This window comes from Myiozetetes cayanensis, unplaced genomic scaffold (assembly GCF_022539395.1).
Source record: "Myiozetetes cayanensis isolate MyiCay16 unplaced genomic scaffold, myiCay2020 scf23, whole genome shotgun sequence".
In the NCBI taxonomy this organism is placed as follows: Eukaryota; Metazoa; Chordata; class Aves; order Passeriformes; family Tyrannidae; genus Myiozetetes; species Myiozetetes cayanensis.
In genome coordinates, this window is record NW_026087445.1 from 5,710,134 (window position 1) to 5,731,922 (window position 21,789).

Genomic DNA, 21,789 nt, shown 5'->3' on the forward strand with positions numbered 1-21,789 from the left:
CATTCATCAATTGATATCATAAAAGGTTCTGCCAAAGCAGCCGCCCTCTGTGATATTTACACAGCAACCACCTTCCCCTCCTGCAGATCCCAGCGTGATTGATGCTTTTACAGAATAAAGTGAGAGGCCAGGTATGAAAAATGCCCGAGGGCGGGAGCAGTTTCCTTTTCAACACCATTTGCTCATAAATGATAATCTACAGGAATCAGACAAGGATTCCTAATTCAAACAGCTTCTATTCATGTTGCAAGAACAAAAACAGCCACGACTGACAACTGTTTTCTGTTAAAGGCCAGTAATTATCAGCAACAGTAGGTAAATACACCATCAGTTGGGTTTTGCTGTTCCCATGCTGTTATCACTCGACCGATATTAAAATAATTTTCTTGTCATTCACCCATTACTTCTGTGAGCCACACTCACTACGAAAGTTTACAAACAAAACAAAAAAAAGCAATAGTTACTGCTCAAATTCTTCACAAGAAATATTGCAAGTCCTCTTTCATTATGCTTGAGATGTCTAACAGATATTCCAAACAATTTATGTGCCCACATAATTGAAGAATTAAGTAAAAACATTACAGTTGACAGGAAAATGCCTCACTAGAATTTTTTTTTTTTTTTGCTCTGCTTATTGTACAGATCCATGATGAATACAAGGTCAGAGGGGTTGAGAAAACATTCTCATCACAGCTAGATGTGAAACATCCTTCCTGTGCTGCTGCCAAAATATTACATCCCTGAAAGATTACACACCATCCTGCAAATTAAAGGTATGTCTATATATTCTCTTCCTCTGTTGACAGACTTATCATCCTAATACTATACTTAGGCAAAGATGGTGATTTCCAGGGCTCTGGTCCTGCACGACACTTCAACACATGCTTAATGTTTAGTGGGACTATTTATAAAAGCCTAAGTTCTGCAGGAGTATTTTTGCACTTTCCAGAATAGATCAACAGTTTGGAAATGAAATACAACGCCCTGACACTCTCTTTGCACTTTGCTTAGTCACTGTATACCTGTGCTATGGGTACTTGTAACAAAAATGCTTAGATTCACTATTTTATATCCACATGTCCAGGGGATAAAAGAGTTCAAAGCAAGGAGGGAAATCACATCTCAACTATCTGCCTTTCAGAGCTGGTGATGTGCAAGTTAATCAGCTTTGAACATTCACTGCAGCAGGCAAATAGGTTCCTAAAGTACTAGTTAAAATAGAGAAATAGCATAAAGCTGCTAATTCTACCACTCTTGAAGGACAACAGGTTAAAAACCAGATTCCCCACTCCCACCAAACAAGACAGATCCCATATTTCTCATTAGAATAATTTTTTACAAAGCCCTGTTGACCAGAACTGCCTGAGAAGCAGGAAAACATGAACCAAAACCCAAATAATTCTTTCAATCACCCTCAGTAGTATGGTTCCTACTATATTATTTCAGGCTTTACACAATGCTACTGGACTCTTCCCTGAGCAAGCTTTTGGCTAACTGAGCCTTAAGCACAGATGGGCCTCTGACCTTATTTAGCAGGGATTCTCCTCAAGGCATTGCTGTCTGATTTTATAACATTCGATTCAAATGGTTCAGTGACTTGGCCAGGGCACATAACCCACTTCTTCAGTGCTTGGTTCACCAGCAAAGCTCATGTTTATTATCTACAAACAAATTTTACTTAACACTGAACTCCACTACCACTAATTATCCATCTCAAATAGCAATTAGATGTGAATAACAGATAAAAAAGGGTCAATTACCGATTTCCTCTCTTGTTTCAGCTCCTGCACGTAGCGTGTTAACTCCCCAGTGATAAGAGAGGTCATGTTCTCCGAGATGACCTCGTGCTGTCCAGCATAGTCATTCATTTCATTTAAAGTGGCTAGGAAGGCTCTAGTTGATGTGTACCTGCAAAGGACAAAAATGCATTTTACTACTTGAGTCCCTTTCTTTTCATACAGACACTGCAAAGGGAGGTGGGATCCCCCTTAAGCACTTAGTGTGGCTACGTGAGACTGAATATGAATTAGCACAGATTCCCCAGAAGGAATTTCTCCAAAGGAAGCCTATCCCACACACTGACAGTTGTCTGATAAATCTATCTCGATTTAGACAGTTTGACACTGGCTCTTACAATATCACCGCTTTAGAGTGCCAGGTTCTTTATCAGCACAGCTCTGGGACTTCAGCATTCTAATCTCTATTCACCAAACATTTCTAGTTACACTCCTTCAAGCCCTACAGTTCAGTGCACAGAGTCATCAGCATGTCCTACCTGGCAAAATCCTGTCTAAGCAAGCAAAATTTTGGCCAGCATAGCCTAGAAGAGAAAGTTTTTCATAGTGTAAATTGGATTTCAATCAGCTACAGTTTATAAAGTTTTCAAAGAAGCAGTGAGTTTACTAACCAGGTGTTCACTGTCAACCCATATTTTTTAATACCTTCCACTACAAGGTTTATTTTTTAATATAAAATAATGTCCCATACAGCATTTCATGTACTATTAAAAGGAAGAAACAAACATCTGTGCACACGATTTCAAAACAGCAGATTATGTCACTGGTATATTCAGCCCAGTGCCAACAGAGCTGCATTTAAATACCCCAGCTGGCTGTGCCCAGCAGCAGGACACTGGTACATACTAGAAAAGCTATTATTAAATATTATTATTATTATTAAATAGTAGTGGCCTGCACTGATAACATCACTTAAAGGTGAAAAAATCAAAGTAAAGAGGGAGATATTTAGAGGACATAAAGGGGAGTGGTACTAGGAGAGATGAAAAAAGCATGAGGAAAAAAAAACCCACAAAAAAACAAAACACAAAACCAGAATAAACTTTAAAAAGAGACAAAATATAGTCCAGCAGAAGCAATAACATTCACAGTCAAGCTGTGAAATGAGAGAAATCCCAGTTGCAAAACAAAAAAGGAGGATCAAATCCACAGAACTACAGACTGACAATGAGCTTGAAAATGGATGATTTTTAGCCAGGCTGTCTCAAAGCAGCGTCTGAGGCTCCCAAAGGTCGCACGACAAATCCCCAGACGTTGTTTTGAGACATGGAAAAACTACACTGAGGTGAACATTATATTTATAAAGGGCAAAGGATACACAGGATCTTCTGTGCCACATCACATAGAATCACTTAGCTCCAATATTCTTCTCCAGCTATGAAAGATGTGTCAAAAAATGTTGTAGTAAACTCAAAATACCCATTTATGGTAGAGCTGTCCAAAGGCAGATTTATCCCTAATCCTGGGTACAGACCAAAACAGCCACTGTGCTGGGTAACATAAGCTTCCTTGTGTAAATACCAATATCTCAGGAAACAATGGCATAAATAACTGATTCCCAAACACTGTTACTAAAAATAAAGTAAAAAAGCAAACAAAAAGTCAGTAATCTCTCTTAAACAAGACACTGGAGTAGCTGTATAGAGCAGCTTGGGGGTCTGACCCAAAAATCTAAATTAATATAATCATCCAGTTGGATCCACCTCCAAAGCAATTTGAGATGTTTCGAATTTCAAGGTCAAGGGTTTGAGGCTCCTGCTGGGCTCTCCAGAGGCAGAGCGGCCTCCTGCAATGCAAGGCTGGGGGTCAGACCCTGCCGTGCCTGCGTTCAGAGCCGCATTACAACACTCCGAGGTTGAGAAACTCCAGAGTCACAGGGCTCCAAGGAAAAAGGGTTCTCAACTCTGGCTTACAGCCTTTCTGTTGGGAAAGCTGCTCTTCTAGAAAGTTCTCCTTACAGAACGTTTTTATTTTCATCAAGGGCAGGAGTGTTCTTTAGGACACGTGGTCTATCATCAGGTGAAACAACAGCACAGGTGAGGCTGTGCAACACCCTTCAGCAGCAGCACGTTGTGTGTCCATCCCTCCCAGGATACTGGGAGTAAAAACTATATCCTTCACCCTACTCTGCAAGTTTGCTACACCACCGTGGTGTTATAACATTATCCCTTCAGTAAGTTACTAATCTGTGCTGTCAGCCCGTTGAAGTAATTTAATACTCAGGCAGACTGCTTAAGTTTCATGCTAAAATTAACGACTGTCTCTATTCCTGCTGAAGGCAGATATGAATTTGGATGTTCACTTCAAAGAGCCAGGATCAGTCTGGCTTAAAGTTTTTAAGGCACATTAACAAAAAATGGAAAAAAAACAAAAAAAAAAAAACACCAACAACCAGGCATCCACAAAACCGTAACATACAAAGGGAACTGAGTAGTTACAGATCAAATCCACACTTTCTGAAGGTCCACTCCTTAGTATCTACCACTGTGCAGAGGCTGTTTCTGCATCTATGACTTCTACATTCTCACATTTGACTTTAACATCTTTGCTTTACAAGCCAAATCTGAATTGATGATCCAAACTTCTCCCCTTCCTCCATCAACACGTGCTCACCCAGTAGTGGATCACGAACATACCTGTATTCCTCCTCCTCTTTGGAGTTCTTTTTGGGTTGGTATTTCTTGGAAAGATTCCTAAAAATCAAAAAATACAGAAATGTAAAATTAAATTTTAAAATATCCCTTAAAATTTACTGGATGATCTTTGTGTGGGACTTCAGTTTTTATCTGCGGTGACCCGACACCTTTCCAGAAGTGTGAATGAAATCAGGCTTTGATTGTGTCAGAGTAATACCTAAAGAATGTGTTCACAGTGCCTCAGGTTTGCCTGCCTTTAGCAGGATGATTAGAAGGAAATGAAGAACCTTCATAAAGCTGTGGGAAGCTGCACTGAGATGGCAAAAGGGGGATCATTTTATGATTATCAACTAATGCTGGGGGAAGTGTGAAATTTGATTATCCCAATTAGCACAGATGATTGCATCTCATTACCCCACAGCCAGTTAATGATTTAATTCTAAAACACCAATATGCCCTTCAAGTGATCCTAGCTTGAATGAGAAACCTGAACACCACTGTTAGCACATCTGACTGCGATTACATGATTTTCATTGCCCTGCAAACCCCTCACCAGCAGCAAATCCAGGGTTTCCTGGAATGCTGCCCACCTGACCCTCACCTTGCTGATGCTGACAGCTCAGCTTTACCATCCATATTGCACTGCAGCACAACACAACCCCCTGCACCCTTCAACCAGCGCTCACCAGAGTGCTGACAAATCTTACTCAGCAATTTTAAAGCCTTTTCAGTGCTCCTCTGTCCTAAACTCAGCCCTATTACAGTGTTCCTCCTGGTAGCCTGTCCCCCTATTGTGAAAGGGAAGCAGTTTGTTTGAGCTTTACCAGGTTGTTTCAGCAACTAAAAGCAGAATACAAGGAGCACTGGTGGAATCATTGTCTGAATGAGGACCACGTTTCATTGACTTATCCGTGCCAAACTCTTTGGGGGACTCCCAGAACACATTCAGTTGTAAAGAAATTGCTTTTTCAGAGGTGTAACCCATTCCCTGTTGATGCTGGTTTTACTGATGACTGGGAGACAGCAGGGCCTCTCATCTAACATTTCCTATTCCTTTTGTTCTCCTTGAGGAATTAAGGAGCATCTGCCCAAACAGAGGAGTAGCCAGAACCCTGGCAGATTTGCACAGACAAACATGTGTTCCTCAAAATTTAAGTCTCCCAAATGGAAAGGATCCAAATGAGGATCTCCCTTCCAATCTCTGTCTTCTCTCACAGATCATGCTCTGAGAAAATAAACTTGATTCTCGAGTTCTGCAGGCAGCAGCTTCTACCAAACACCACCAGCATGGGAAGAATCCTGCAAAGTGTCCAGCATGATGACAAAAAATCTTACATCACCCTTTGCATACCACAGGAATGCCTCCCTCCATGCACCTGCTTGCAGAGGAAAGGAAAAACCACAAGGAAACATGCACTAAGAAGGCATTTTCACACACAGTCACTACTCCATCTCCCTGCACTGTCACACTGCCCAGTTAACTCTGACACACACAGCTTCTTGTAGATATTTAAAGGTGCAGAAATGCTACAGAGCTGAGGAAAAAAAAAATCCAGTGTGCTTTCATGGAAAAAAAAAACCCCACCTAACAAGGATTAACATCTGGGTTAAACACTTTATTATTTCCTATGCATTTTATACAACACCTAAATAGAGCCTATATATTTGAATTGGTTTTTTCCCCCTTTTCTAAAAATCAAAAATAAACGAGGGATTTAAACCATGATACACATCCAAAACCCCCAAAATTATTCTGAATCCAGAAGTATTGCAAAAGTTCAGCAATATTGCAGTGTCATGACCTGCACTCCAGCGCTTCCCATGTTCAAGCTCATGAAGCAGTGACACCTTCAGTGCCAACAGTGACCAAAGAGGGAACTAACTCATAAAAACAAAGACCAGCAGTAAAACCCCAGTTCTGGAAGGATTCTGTGCTACCCTGTGCACCTGTTTCCATGAGTGTTTTTATTTGCTTTTCACTCTAAATCATTTTTTCCTTGCCTTTCCAGTTTGTTTCTCTGCTCCCTTATTTCAGCTTGTCTGACATCTTCCTCTCTCTCTCCCATTTGTCACCCATCAGATTCTCAGATTATCCTGATACCTTCAGCATTTTTTTCCAACACATCTGCCTCGAGGCTGTGTCTCCATCATCACATTAGGCAAGGGTTTTGACATCCTTTGTGATGCTTCAGCTGTGTGTGCTGTGAGGGAAGGGTTGACTATGGAAGGAGGATGAGGACACACCTCAGCACAGCATCCAGCACATCAATTACATCCACATTTGCAGAATTATGAAGAGGAAGCAAAGGAGCATTTTTAAATAAAAGCCAATTAAATTTTAATAGATGACCAGGCTGAGATGCAGACAGACAGAGAGGAAAAATAACTACTTAGGGAGCCCAGTGACTGAGCAGAAAATACAAGTTTCAGAGAAGAAAATAAATTTCAGCAGCTTCACTTACACTATAAATAAAATTTTGAGTTAAATACACGAGTAGACTGAGTTAACTTTTTAATAATATCTTCTGTATATTATGACATGCAGTGATGTGCTGCAGCCCTTCTGCATCAAATGGATGTGGTACAAAGAAGGTTTGCACCAGGCTTAAGGAGACTTATTAAATAAAAGCAGATACATGATTTATTATTCTTTTTTAATGTCCAGCACTGTTTTACCTCAATATTTGACAAGTCTACATCCTTGGTTTTTTCTTTTATACCTCTAACTTCCCAGATGCCTCCAAGCAGCCCTGTGTTTAAGAGCTCCTCAGGGACAGACGTATTTGTCCTCAAACCATAAAAATACAGAGAGGCAAGAAACAAATTGACCAAGTTTGTTTTGCAAGTCTAGGACAGAATAAGAAATAAATCTCAGGAACTCATAGTTTCTAGATGGTGACAGGTAAAACCATCTTTCACTTTCCTTTAACATTTTGTGTGTTCATTTTCATCATGATGCTCTTTACACCTGAAATTTGTCATCCTAAGAAACCCAGCAAGTCTGGTGTGGGATTGTTCATAAGACAGGCCAGCTCACACAGATACTCTGCTGGGGTTTCCCAGTCCACTCACACTCTCTTTTCTTCCAGCTCATTTTGCCTGTGTAATTCAATCTCTGCTCATCTCCATAGGATGTGAGCAATTTGTTCCTGCACGAGTCATTTTCTATTTCCTGCTTGTCTCTAAGAGGAGCCCTGGGGAAGCCTCGTGGCATTCCCCTGGGAGAGCACATCACCATCAAGGCAGGGATTTATCAACTACCAGCTCCTCGTAAATCACAGGCCATTGTGCATCTGTAATCCATTTGAACACAAGCAAATTCTGGGTGATTTTTTCTTTCAAACAGACATTGTGCTTTAGACCTTAAACGTCAGATCCCAACCTCTTTAAGTGCTGAGAAGGTGGAAGGACTCCTAATATATATTATCATCATGCAAATTAAAAATAAATAAAATTTTAAAAACATGTGGATTTACTGGAGGTGTTAGAATTATTCCTGCTCTCCCCTCCCCAGTTAGCTCCACCACTTCCCAATTTATCAGCAGAAGTAGTGGCTACCAACAGTGTTGCCCCACAGCCCTTCGGCAGCAGCAGGAATTGCCTGTGTGTTGTTCTCCCTGAGCACCTCTCAGTTTTTCTACCTTGCTGGGAAAAATCTGCTCTCTGGGGGAAGGTTCTTAGCACCCCTTCCCCATTTACACTGGTTCTGACCTCCAGGAATAGGTTTTCTCTGTCTGGTTCACACCTGATGGTCGAACCAGACAAGTAAGTAGAAAGTACTTTGCAGGAATTATTTGAGATAAATTCCCAAAGATCTCTGCTCTGTTCAGGAGACACCTCACAAGGCCTGTGGCAAGATTACAAAACAGCAATTCAAATCTCAGGCTGCAGCCTGGTTAACTCCACAGATAAACCTTCCAAGGGCTGGGTCTGACTTTCTGACCTGCAGTTTCTCCTACGCACCTTCAAAAAGGGCCTGTCTGAGTAAAAGAAAACCTAAACTTTGCCTAACAAATGGTCATTGTTCTGCTGAATTCTTAAACCCTTCAGCATTGACACGCAGCAGCCCTAATTTCATGGAAAATATTACAATGCTGCCTCAAAGCCTGAGCCATTAATCATGCATAAACCGTGAGTAAGCCCCAGTGTGCTACTCAGTCACCTAAATAACCCTTCTTTCTGCGAAGCAGAGATAATAAAATAGTATCTTAAATGAACTTTTGCTTTCCAATCTCTAAATTAAAGCTATTCTCTAAAAGCCATTATTATAAACCAAATCACCACTATCACAGCAAACTTGAGAGTTGATTACAGGCTCTGAACAGATGCAACTATAAGTCCAGAACTTTACACATCAACTTACCTAAGCTGCTTTGCATAGCTGAGTTCAATCTCTGTTCTTTCTTTTACAAACTTGATGTACTTTTCCAGAACATCAATACCCCACTGCGTGTGTTTTTCTAAGTTGTCAAACTGGTCCTGCAATGAATCATAAAAAAAACAGTTTAGTCTCATTGAACATAGATAACTAAAAATAACACACAAGGTATTGCCATACAGAAAGTGTTATTAATATTTTCCATTACCACAGTTAGACATATTTTGTAGCTACACAGGTTTCTAATCAATGGAAATCTGTATTTTAACCTGAGACCAATAACATTCTTCCTTCCTCATTTCTGAATCAGCTTCATTCCAGAAATCCTGGCAATTCTACTAAATACCATCTTCTAATATAAAGACATACTCAGGCAAAGGATAAGAAATAGACACTCTTGGTAGTATTTTATTTTACTCTGAAGAATTAAATCACTTCCATGAATTTGAGGTCTACTTTCAATTAATAATTCTTATCTTAGTCTGAGAAGTATAGACTTGAGCTTTGTCAGTGTTATGAATTTAAAAATATCACTTAGAAAGCTAATAATCCTTTCACAAAACAGACTTTAATTCCCCTACAGTCTGTTTTGTTCTGAAATGGAAGACATGCTAACAAATTATGCCCCAAAAATGACACCAGCCATATTTTCAGTAAGTGTTCTTGCCTACCTCCATTTATATACACATGCTACTTTGTTCTTCAAATATTGTTGCCCTCCAAAACAGTCACACATGTTTGCAATAAAATCAAGAACGTTTCACAAGTCAGTTTGGGACTTGCAAACGCCAAGAGGAATTAAGCAACTCTAAATCCAAATTAATTATCCGAGACAGTTTATTACTATCTTCAGATTGAACCTATAATTACCTTATTTTTCAAAATTTGCCTGCTTCAACAACACTCAAATCCCACAATCATCCATTCCACATGGCTTTGCAGAAGTTAATGTTTCTACAAGACTTGAAATGTAATTTCAAACTGGGATACACTGAATACTTATCCTGACAGAAACACAGTGTAAAATAAACAAGGGCTTTAATATCAGCCTGACTTATTAGGCATCAGGTTCCACCATGGTTTAAATGGAATACAGAGAGTTAAGTTTGTACATCTGCATTACAAGGGTAGATTTACAATGGTTTCCAAAAAACGACACGCAGCAATAGATTTGGGTCAGAGGTTGCCACAACCAAAAGGTTCTGACACAAGTGATGCTTCTCTGCATAAAGAAAAATAACAGAATGCTACAACAAAGCCTTAGTTTTTGAATGTGCTGCTTTTAATCAAACATCCCTTTCTGCTCTGTAGCACATTTGGCAGTGAGAGTGTTATACACTGATGGCAGGAGGGATTCTGCCAGCAATGAACACACTCATGTACACAGGAGCTAATGAAGAAAAATAAACCTGCTAATAAAACTGCTTTGACTAATTTGAATTGGAGAAATAGAAATCATATTAGAGGAAATCTGCAAAACCCTAACAAGAAGCAAGTTAAAGCAGCAGGTAAATAAATATCCATGGAATAGGACACACAGGGTTTGTGCATCTGTGGATTTGCTCTGGTTTAGCATAAGGTACTGTTTCAAACCAAGTCAGCCAAACCAGATCAGGCTTCAGTTTAAATTATGTCTGTTTTAGTCAATTAAAGAGGCACTCGTGGCAGAACAGCAAAAGGGCAATAGTATAAAGTTACAAAAATCTTAAAGAACTTTTGAGCCTTGTACTCCAAGAATTTTGAGAAAGCAGTTAAGTGTGACTGAAGAAAAATAAAAAAAAACTACACCGAATAAAAGCCTGACTTCCAGCTACATAAATCCCCTTGAACCAACGTAACATCAGTCACTCGAAAAGAGGATGTCTCTATTCTGCAGAAAGGACCAAACCAGTGCATATTTGCGTATATACAAATCTTTATTTCACACAATTTCACAGCTGGGGAGAAGACAAAGCCATGGGTAACATGATGGATCTCTCCTCAAACCAGGCAGGAACACGATGGGGTAAAGTGCAGCACAGCGAGGCACCTCCTGCTCTGCTTGGAATATACAACCTCTCCATCTCTGGGACTGCACCAGTGTCAGGAGAGCAGTGCAAACATGACCTTTTTAAGGTTTCTGATAAAGAGGTCTTCCAGCTCTCCCACACCCTCCTCCTCCTCCACAATTTACATTATTTAACATAAACACATGCATATAAAATAAATACCCCACGGGGCAGTCCATTACTCCCAAGTTTAGATGCATTCACACACTCCTGACTTTGAGAAGGGAAAACTCAGGGAGGGAAATTCACTCCCTAATCCCTGTAAGCAAATTTAACCACCATCATCAGATTTACCATACTTGTACTAAGGAACTAACTTATTATCCTACTGTAACCCCATCCAAGGAGGAAAGGTCAAGGTTTCCCACCAGAAGGAATGCCTTTCAAGGAAATCCTGCCCTTCAAGGTAATCCAGACTGCTGACTGTACGGGAAGATGGAGCAGGTTCACCCTGAAAAGGCAACCTTGGTGGTGGCTTGTCCAAACCTCCCACCATCACCACCCTGAATCGATTCTCAGAGCATCATTTAGATCAGAGTTTGAATAAAAATCCGAAAATGCCTCCAGGGAGCTGCCTCAGTGTGGGCTGTTATCCCACAGAGGGACCTGCTGGACTGTTTCAGAGGCCTTGTTACCTCAAGTTTGGCAGAAGACAACTCCCTGAGGAGCACTGTAAGGGGAACACACCGTGGTGCAGCTGTCAGAGAGACCAACCAGGGGTAGATGTTAAATTTCTATTTATAAAGTGAGCCGAGACATTTGCCCCATGCCAAGCTTTAGGAAGAAGCACCTCAACAAGATAAAAGTACAAACCCTGACCTCCACTATCAAGAAGCAAGGCAAGGGGAAGTTTAGCTCTCTGCAGATTTGCTAAAGAGAAGACTTTCTGTTCTTTTCCGGGCATGGAGCAGTGTTGGCCCAAGTGCCATTTCACTCAGCAGCCAACGCCCCAAAACACTCTGTTACTCTGGGGTCATGCATTCCATTATTCCTTCTCTTTGCTGTTTTCCTTGAGGAGGAAAAAAAGGCAGCAAAATTGGCAACACTTTCGAGCATGAAACTCCAAGGGAAGGGCAGTGCAGCCAGAGAGACCCCACACAGATAATCCTCCTGGTTCCACGGGTCTGCTCAGCAGCCTGAAGGTAGGCAAAGGCTCTGAGTTAAAGCTAATGAATCACACAGATGACAGGGTACACAAAAATGTGTTGGTCATACAGCATAACCTTTAATTCACAGAATCCTAAAGTCCAGGGAGACAAGCAATCCATGCAAACATAGAATTTCTAAAAAGATTTTTTCGAGAATAGTTAACAACCATATCATGCCTTCAAATAATCAATATTGAAAAGACTCTTTAAAAATTTATCTACTTGCCCCAAAGTTCATTATCAAAATGCATTATCACATGGAATCTAAAGAGTTTAAGAAAAAAAAAAAAAACTCTCAATTATTCTGTAGTCTAATGAGAATAGTAAGTGGTTTCAGCACAAAGTGCACCAGCCCTGCCAGTGATGGTTTAGCAGCTGAAAGTTTTAGCTAGTGCAGGTTTGCAGGTTCAGTCATCAGCTGGAAGAGGGCTCAGGTGCCTCCATGAGCTGCTGTTTCAGCTTTCAGTTTCAACATACAGACTCTCCTCTGTTCATTTTTTTGCAGCCTCCTCACCCTTCCAGTTAGGGAGAACATTAGAAGACGATAAATTCCACAGGGCTTTAGCATTCGAGAAAGGCAAGAAAACAAGGCAAGAAGCATGATGCAACATTCAGTAAAAATGCTCCCTCCAGACCACAGGGAGGGGGAAACAAAAGGTCACACTGCACCTGTTTTCTCCGAAAAAGAAACACCAGAACATTTTCTAGAAGCATTCACTGCTTTCTTTTGGCTCAGAGGGTGTTCACACCTAAGAACACTCTTGGAGCAAAATACTGCACTGACAGTGTGTTGTGTATCACAGCAGGCTCCCTCCACAGCCTTCAGGTTACTGTGTCCTTCCAACCTGCCAAATCTCATCTTCTCCCAGTTTCAAGTCCCTGTACTTACTGTGATATCAGCTTACTAAAAAGAACAGACTTCTAACTGGCAATCAAGATGTGCACGTAATTAAACTACTTGTACAGCTGTAACTTATCCCCTCTTCATCAGATTCCACCTGCTTCCCAACGCCAGCAACCTGTGCCAGCACAAACACTTCCCCAGGTGATGGAGGAGCTGGAATACACGAGCTGACCCACCTGACTCACACAGGTGGGAAAGCAGAGCCTCTGCTATGAGCTGCTTAAAACAAAGAGCATCTTCCTAGTTTTTCAGAGCTCAACACCTTCTCGAGCACACACACACACAGAAAAACTGAAGCTCAAAAGAGGAAAGCAGAACTTTAGTCATTAACTTGAATGGGAGTTTGACAGCCGAGTAGCCAGAATGCTTTGAATATTTTAACCCTAAGGCAAAGAGTGTTTCTAAACTTCATTTCTGTTTCCATTAATTCTCTCCCAGTACTTTTACTGCTGCCCAAATAACCTCACATCCACGCATTCCTTCTGAAATTCGGCTGCATGCTTGTTACCCTGACAATGCTTAAAATGGAAATAGTGCTGCCTCTTTGCTTTGCTTCACTTTAATGGTTACTTTAAGCTGTCAAATCCCCTCAACTTTCTCAACCGCTCTCCTGAAGTCGCATTCCCCAGCTAGGCGAAGTATTTCGGGAAGAGGAAAGTTAGTCATTAAGAAAAACAAAAGCTCTCTTCCCATTTCTAAGCCAGATAACATGGAGTACAACCAGTTATTGAGCAATAAAGTGTTATTCCTGTGGTCTCTGATGATCAGCTCAGTGAGATATTCCTTCCCCTTTCTAGAGCGCTTCCATCTATTGCAAAATAGTTCAACACAGGGCACTCAGACCCAATGATGGTACTTAATTTGCCACCAAGGAGCTTCAGCATCAACAGTGACTGAAATAAAGGCGATATCATCACTTTTCTCTTGAGCTACAGCCTCAGTCTCTCTGCAGCCAGACACACTCACCTGACCCTGCTCCACCACACAGCCAGGTCACAAAGCCCAGGTTTTCCTACTTGGTTTCGAGTGTGAACAAACCAGTAGATTCTGGGAGAATTTACCAATTAATTCTGCAATTTTAATCATCCTGTCAAGCCTGCCCAGATTAGACTGAGTTGGCAGTGTTAACTGTACCAGTGTCCAGGCTGAACTGTCGCTGTCACCCTTTCTGTGGCTTTCACAGGTAGCAGGACAGGAGTGTGAAGGTAAGGAGTGTTAATACAGAGACCAGGAGTGAAGAAAGAGCGTGCTGAAAATTCAGATGCTAATACCAGAAAAGCAAAGCCTTTATATTTAGCATACTCCCCCTGTAATTCTAATCCAACAACACCATAAACGACCCATCATTCTTAAACATCAAGAATATTTGAAGACTTTCTACTGCCTCACTCTCCAGAGAGTTCAATTCACAAAATGACTTGTTTATCCACTGTCCTTAGAAAGAGAAGCAGGAATAGGGGAATTAAACACTAATTTTTACCTCTGGTTCATACCTTCTCCCACATCTCCCTTCTCTTTTTTTTTTTTTTTTAAAGACTCTCATTCATTTTCATAAGCAAGAAGGACTTAAAAGTGAAGATCAAGAATACATTACAGTGTTCAAATTCTAAATTACAGTTTTAGATTCCACGGTTTAACAACTTCAAATTATAAAAATAATTAACGAGATGATGAGAGCTGCCTAGGCTCGGGTAGGTCCCACATGGCACTACAGTGCAGCAGAATACACGGGAATTCAGATCATGGATCCTCAGGGACCTACAATAAAGCTGTATGCAAATGTTAGCAGTCTCCAGGCAAATTAATAATGAAAGAAAATGCATAAAATATAGGCTACCACTGCAAGAGCCTTCCAGAAAACAGAGATGAGCAGAAAATACCAAAGCAATTCAGCATCTGTTGACTCAGCCACTACTGATGAGAATCAACTTCCCCCACAAAACTTGTCAGCAACAGTCAGTGAAATCCTCAGTTAATGACACTAAACAAACATCCCCGTTTTACACAGAGCACAGGACACTGACCTTTCCCTTTGGGCAGCACAGACAAGGAGCACTGACAGCACCGTGGAGGACAGACCGATGGGGCAGGGAGACCATCCCTGCCTGCTTCAGACTCACACAATGCTGTGGCTTTGCTGGTTGTTTTCTGAATCTACCCTTCCATTCCCCCGGGTATCCGGTTCTCTTACGATCACATGCACTTCTCATGCAGATCACTTCTGTGTCCACATGCATAATTTCATTTTAGCCTTTCAATATTAAATAAATTCTCCCTGACCTTTCACCAAGATCCCTAAACAGGCATAATTCTCCTTGAGAAGAATAATAAATAGCCCAGGAAAAAAACCCGACATCTTCCGTGCACATCTCCATCTTCCTTTCACCACCATCTCCTAAATTCATTTCTTTGTAAAGCTCTAAAGGTTAACTATTCTATCTCTTCAAGTCACCTCAGAATTCAACCTAGTTAGGAGAACATAGAAACAAAAATTAGGTTCTTTGCTGCATCATTAGGCAACTGAGTGTATTTCAAACTTGTGTGAGGGGGAATTCCCCGAAAGCAACCAACAGTGGAAACAGACTATGTTTTATGTTAAAATACCTTTCATGTTGCTAGATAAACTCACCTCTAGTTGTCCTGCTTGTTCCAATAGACACTCTGAGTTAAGGAGTTTCTGGGCTATATTTCAGCCTTGAAATGTTTACACTTCAGCATTTTGCTGAAGCTGTAAAGGAAAATAAGTTCTAATATTTATGCCAATTTTAATTTGGATTTAAAATAATGATGCCCTGGAATAATAGCAAGGCCCTTTGCACAGCAAAGGGCAGCAACATGGAGCAACCCTTGTAATTGCTTCTGAGACCAACCACACTCATCCCCACCCTGAAAACCACCTTCCACAAACTCAGGAGTGACCCCTCCTGCTAATTAAGCCCCAGTGCTGTCCCACGGGCAGGTTTCAGCCATGCCTTAGCCCTACCTTGATGGAAACCTGGCTTGAACCAGAAGCACTTCTGAGAAGAGCCATGAGCACTTGGTGCAGAAGCCAGGACCTGGAGAGCAACATCAACATTCCTGCCCAGTCCTGGGAGTACAATCAGATCTCCTGGGCTGACAGGGAACCAATTCCATTGTAGCATCTAAAAAAAGATCCACCTACAGCAGAGCTGCACTGATACATCCCCCACTAATGAAAGGCTGAGCTTGTCTTCGTACTGGTGCGTGTTATGACCTCATTGTAGAGGAGATGCACACACCAGACCCTAAAACACAGCAGCAGTTACAGAGCTCACGACAGCAGAACAGCACAAATCCAACACCAAGCTCCCAAAGCAGGGATGGGAGGGAGAGAGGCTCCCTGGGCAGCAGCACCGAGCAACAGGTCAGCACCAGGACACCTCTGCCTGCTGGAGAGGTCACTGGGAGCACAGCCACACGCTGGCAGTGGTGACCCACTTTAACACCTATTATGGAAGCCTCGCAAAACCCGGCACGTGGTTCACGGGAGGGCACTTCCCTGAGAGTACAACCGGTGTCACCGACTGCCAAGGCATTCACACACACACTAAATGTCTCCTTCTCTCTGCTGACAGCTTAAACCATGAACTGAAACTGCTCCTTTCTGCAGCAGCCAGAAGGCTCTGAGTCACTGAGGCCACGAGCTCCAGGAGCAGGTGATCCTGCAAGAAACTGCCTGGTCTTGGCTCCAAGGGCTGCTCTTATCATTACAGGAGAGCCTTCCTCACCAGAGCCCAAACCAGTGGGAGCCCCAAACCCTCCACCTCTGCCATCCTGGTGTCAAACCAAGCCTTCTCCTCCCCCTGTGCCTGTTGTATCCTGCAGAGGATGTGGTAAAGCAGAACTTGTGGTCCCTCAATGGCAACAGAGCAAATAACGGTGTTACCACAGCAGCCAGGAAGGAAGGTGAGACAGGGGATGTTCCATACGAGAGAGGATGTGGTTACTGCTACTGCAGCAGCTTAAAAAGATGCTGAAAGAGGTAAGACAACAAGAAAGGAGTGATTAATTCTGGGGAGTGGGAAGGCAGGAGAATGGGAGAGCTCAACTGCAGCAGGACAGAGCTGATGAGCAACAGGTGATTAAGAGAAGTAGCAGCTGACCAAAGAATACTGGATAGTTAGGGACAATAAGATGGTCCTCTGGCAGACAAAAAGTAATAGGAAGCCTGGTTTTCTTGGAACAAGGGAGTTTTTGATGTGAAATTATATAGGCTACATGCCCTGGACAGCATGGAAAGAAGTCCACCTAGTATGGAGCATTATATAGGTGCTATTTTGGTGTTATTCAAACAATCACCTGAAAAGGCCACACTGAAGTATCACCTGCTGTTATCAGTGGGAGGCCTTTCTAGAAACTTGTGTTACATCTCCTGAAAAAGGAAATGTTCTCCTTAGAGGTGTCACAATTTCAGGCTCTTGAAAATGCATTTTACACTTTTCTTTGAATAAGGAAAAGGCAAGGCTCAAACCCCACTGTTTGCAATGTCCAAGGACACTTTTCATAGATGGCCAGGCCACAGCAGCGATTCATTTCCTTCAAATAAGTTTATACATTTTGAGGTTTGAGGCACTGCATGACTTTGCCGCAATGAGAACCATCTGTCACGAGCAGCCCATTCAGAAAGGAACATTTCTCTTCAAACATACAATTCTGCTTCTAAAATACGTGCAAGAAACCCCAGAACAAGACAGGGTTTTGTTTCAAAATACGTTATAATGTGCAAATTACAACCCAGGATGTAAAAAAGCTCTTAAGGAACAAGATAATAAGAGAGAAACCCCAACTAATGCCAAATGTAAGGTCAGACTATTTTTACTGAAGGACTGAGTGCATTTCAACCTTTTTATGTACTTGTTGAGTTATTTAAACTGAAGACAAACATGCACATGCTGCTTCTTTTGGTGGTACTAGTGCAGTGCAACCTGTTTAAGTGAACTAATTCCTACTAGGTATGGGGATAAACAGCAAAATCTAGGCCTTAAAATCCAGACTCATTAGCTAAGCAATGGCTCATAACTACTAAAACCTACTGGGGCCAGAGAGATGATGCATCTGTACCATTAGCATTAATTATGCCAATGAAACTCATTTGAAGAAGTAAAAAAAGGAACAAAACAAAAGCAATGCTAACCTCATCCTTCTGCTCATCCTGGGGGAACAGGAATGGGACAAGGATTTGGTTTTTGCTGACAGGATCCAGAGCTGCAGACTGAAAGGACCCACAGGGATTCTCTGCTCCGTGTGTTATAAACAAGAGCTTTGAGAATGAGCAGATCCTGGTGTGTGGGGCTCTGCTGGCTGGGAGGGTATAAATCATGAGCCTCAGCAGAGCTCCAGACCCGAGCTGCCTCCCCCAGGAGTTGCAGCATGGTAACAATGCTAAATATACGCTGCTGTTGTTCCAGGAAGGTTTTTCAGTTGACAAATGTTGCAATTTTTCACTGTTCCCCTGCACCATCCCACTTCCCCGATCTAATACACACCCATTCGTTTCTTCCGAAATTATTTGAACAAATGCAATTTTAGAACTAATTCCCAGTAAATCTTTTGGTGTCTGGCTACAACTTGGATTAACTGTTGACTGATTTTCATCTTCTTTTTTTTTTTTTCTTTTTTTTTCCCAGTCTGTGAAGCTCTCCCTTAATAATACCAGCTGTTAAAACAAAGATCAACAAGAGCTCTTGACCACAGTTTCCCCTCTGGGCAGCTGTGAACTAATTATTAAAAACGAGCCATAGATGTTCCTGCTTATTGCATGGATAACTACAATAGAAAAACAAACAAGCCTGCTGATGCATTGAAAAGAACACACACAAAAAAAGGCAATTCTGCCCTCTTGTCCAAAACCATACTGAATTACAATAGCAGAATCTTATCCACAAGAACAATACTTCAAACCATAGCAGTCTGTGGGAATGTATTTTGGGGAAATTAGCTTTTTGCCCAACTTCTCTGCAAACCAAGGCCATCCTGGCTTCATCATGTAGAATGTCCAAGTTGTTCTATGCATCTTCAAAGCACACGATTTTGTCATTAATATCAATCCTTTGTGAATAGGATACAGCTCTGAGCACACAGCTGGAGTTGAGAAATCCTGTATTTCAATCCCATTCTGTTCAACTCTTTGGAGAAGTAATATTTGGGTAAGGTTTGGGGATTTTTTGGGGGGAGGGTTGGTTTTTGGGGGGATTAGTTTGATTATTTTTATATAACCACTTCAAAAACAATCAGTGACATTGTTAAACTTTGCAGAGTAAAGTCCTTGATCTCCCTCTATAAAAATTAGCCCAAATGGGTTACCTTTAAAAAACCCCAAACCAGTAGAAGTCTTGCCAGGTATGCCTGGTATTCTCAACAGCAAAACTTCTCATCTTCTAATCTCCACTAAATAAATCATCTGTTGGGTGTAGAACTGAGTAGGTATGCAAAGCTCTTTTCTTACACAGATGCTGAGGTAAAGATGTATTTATTTATTAAACAGAACAGCCTTTAGTCCTGATATCCTTTTTTTCTCCTCTTCTGGCTGTGAAGCTCTCAGAACTGACCAAACCCCAGTGTAGGCATTATGTCCCTACAGGGTGTTTATGCAGACACTTGGAAAAGAAAAATGTTGTGAAAATTATTAATTCTGCTCTGCTTGAGGCTGCCTCCTGGAACCATTGGAGTAATGGCAATAAGCAGGGATAAAAAAATACCCCCCACACTTCAGGGTGTCCAAAGCCCTTCCCCTAAAGTTCAAATGAATAGTGAAAATCTGAACTGACTGTTCCCTCCTCTTGTTTCCAAATTAAATGGAACAAACAGCTGAAAAACTTCTTTGCAGATGAGATTCAAAAAGCATTTAATACCTTAAATACCATGACATGACAAACACAGTCCTAGATTTTTCAAGGGCCACTTCACACTCAGGACCAAATAAGATTACTGCTATGCCTTAAGCATTTCTATCTGCCATTGCATTCCATTTTTAACCCAGAAATTAGATTAGGTGCTTTTGTTCTGGTTGGAGAAATAGTGAAGTTTCCAAACCAGGAGGATTCTCAGAGACATATGTGGCTCAGGAATCTAAAGCAATAGGTTGAACAGCAGTGTCTGAGTACATAACATTTCAAATGCCTGCAAACAACACAAAGTTGGTCACTTCAACATTTGTTAAACTCTGTTCAAAGTGCATTCCGTAATTCAGAAATATCCACTCATACACTCCACTCGGTGAAGTGGAATCAAGCAACACTGTCAAAAAATGGATTAATTCTGGAACTAGGTCAGAAATAGGAAACAAGCAAAGAGCCAAAGAAAAGCTGTAGAGATTCTTTAAATCCATCTATTAGGGTTTGTCACACGGAAGTTTTTTATTACAGTGAGACCCAACTCTTCACACAGCTGTGAAAATGGCAACTCCTCTGCCATCCTGATCAGAACCATCCACCAGTGCACCAAAGCATTGCCATCAATTAATGAGGATTCTCCAATAACTTCAGTTTCTTTTCCTTTGGAGGAAGAGAGCATATTCTCGTGTTCTCACATGCTCAGTTTGAGGCCATTTTTCTGAAGTTTATCCTCAGGTAACAACTTCCCTTAATTATACTGTGAACTCGTGTTACATCAAAGTTTAAATCTGAGGAAAAGTAATCGCATTTCCCTTAACTGAATAATCACTGTGTAAAGCCTCTCAAACTCCACTGGCTCTGCCTTTCCTTCCCACAGAAGCCTCTCTCAGCTCTCAATATCGCAGCAAAAAACAAATGAATGCATCAAAGTAGGTGGAATAAAGAAGGGAAAATACTGAGCAAAGTGCTGACCCACCAGAAGCACACAAAGGATTTGTTCAGTACTGACAATGAATAATTTAATCTGAGGCAAATTACCAAACAAACATCAATTAAATTACATGCTAGACTACAAGAGAAAGTTCTCCCACACACTCTTCAGGTTTGCAGAGTCAATAGAGCAGCACATGGAGTCATCCAGGCTGTTCACTCAAGGATACTTGACATTCTCCACGGGACATGAGACAATTGTAAGCATCTGAAGAGAAGGAGGTAAATTTAACTCCATCACACTAAACAAACAGTCACACAAGAATAGAGAGATCACACATCACCAAGCCTTGTAAAACTCAAGAAATCAGTGATTTCTACCCTATAAAGGACACTTGTGAGAATCACAGAACCGGAGTTTTACAACACAATTATCTCTCTCATCCGTCAATTTTAGCTGCCCAAGCACCTGATCAGAGCACACTTGAAGCAAGTTTCAGCAGCAGCAAAGGCTCCCCAGGTCTAACAGCAGCCCTGTTGTGCTAAGTGCTGCCTATAGTCCAACAGATCCAAAACTGGGACCAGCTCACAGAAATCAGAGGCGCGTGGGGAACCACAGCCCAGCGAGCGAGACACGGTGGTTTGCTGGCTGTCCCACAAGGATGCTCAGTGTGGCCACGCTCCCAGCCCCAGCGGACAAAGCTCAAGTTCAGTGTGCTGACCATGCTGTGCCAGCCAAGACAACCTAAAATTACAGTTTCTAGAAAGTAGGGCAGCTGCTGACTGTCCAAACCTCCTGGCCTGGCTCCCTACACAGCCTCCGGCCTCTCAAAGTCAAACAGACAGAATATTTTATGGAAATAAATCAACAATTACACTCTCTTCTGACCAACATGACTTGGAAAAACAGAAGCATCAGGAGTAAATGGCACTTCACCCTACTAAGCAAGAGCAGCTTCCTCTGATCCTTTAAGTGAGGACTGCTTCCCTCAGCAAGGATATTCTGCTCCTAAGCTGGATAGGCGAGTCTTGCTGGGCAAAGGAGGTAATCTAGTTTTCTTGTGACAGCAATCTCGAGCCCTTGAGTTCCCAAAA

The 21,789-nt window shown here is 41.6% G+C and overlaps 1 protein-coding gene across 20 annotated transcripts in view; it reads right to left on the reverse strand.

The window, feature by feature from the left end:
- Positions 1–21,789, reverse strand: part of FNBP1 (formin binding protein 1) — a 94,534-nt gene that overhangs the window by 54,833 nt on the left and 17,912 nt on the right. For all 20 annotated transcript variants that reach the window (XM_050320272.1, XM_050320271.1, XM_050320274.1 and 17 more), the window contains exons 2-4: positions 8,796–8,911; positions 4,433–4,489; positions 1,761–1,908 (exon numbers count right to left, since the gene is read on the reverse strand). In XM_050320272.1, coding sequence (XP_050176229.1) covers positions 1,761–1,908; positions 4,433–4,489; positions 8,796–8,911 — 321 coding nt within the window. The remainder of the gene's footprint in view (positions 1–1,760; positions 1,909–4,432; positions 4,490–8,795; positions 8,912–21,789) is intronic.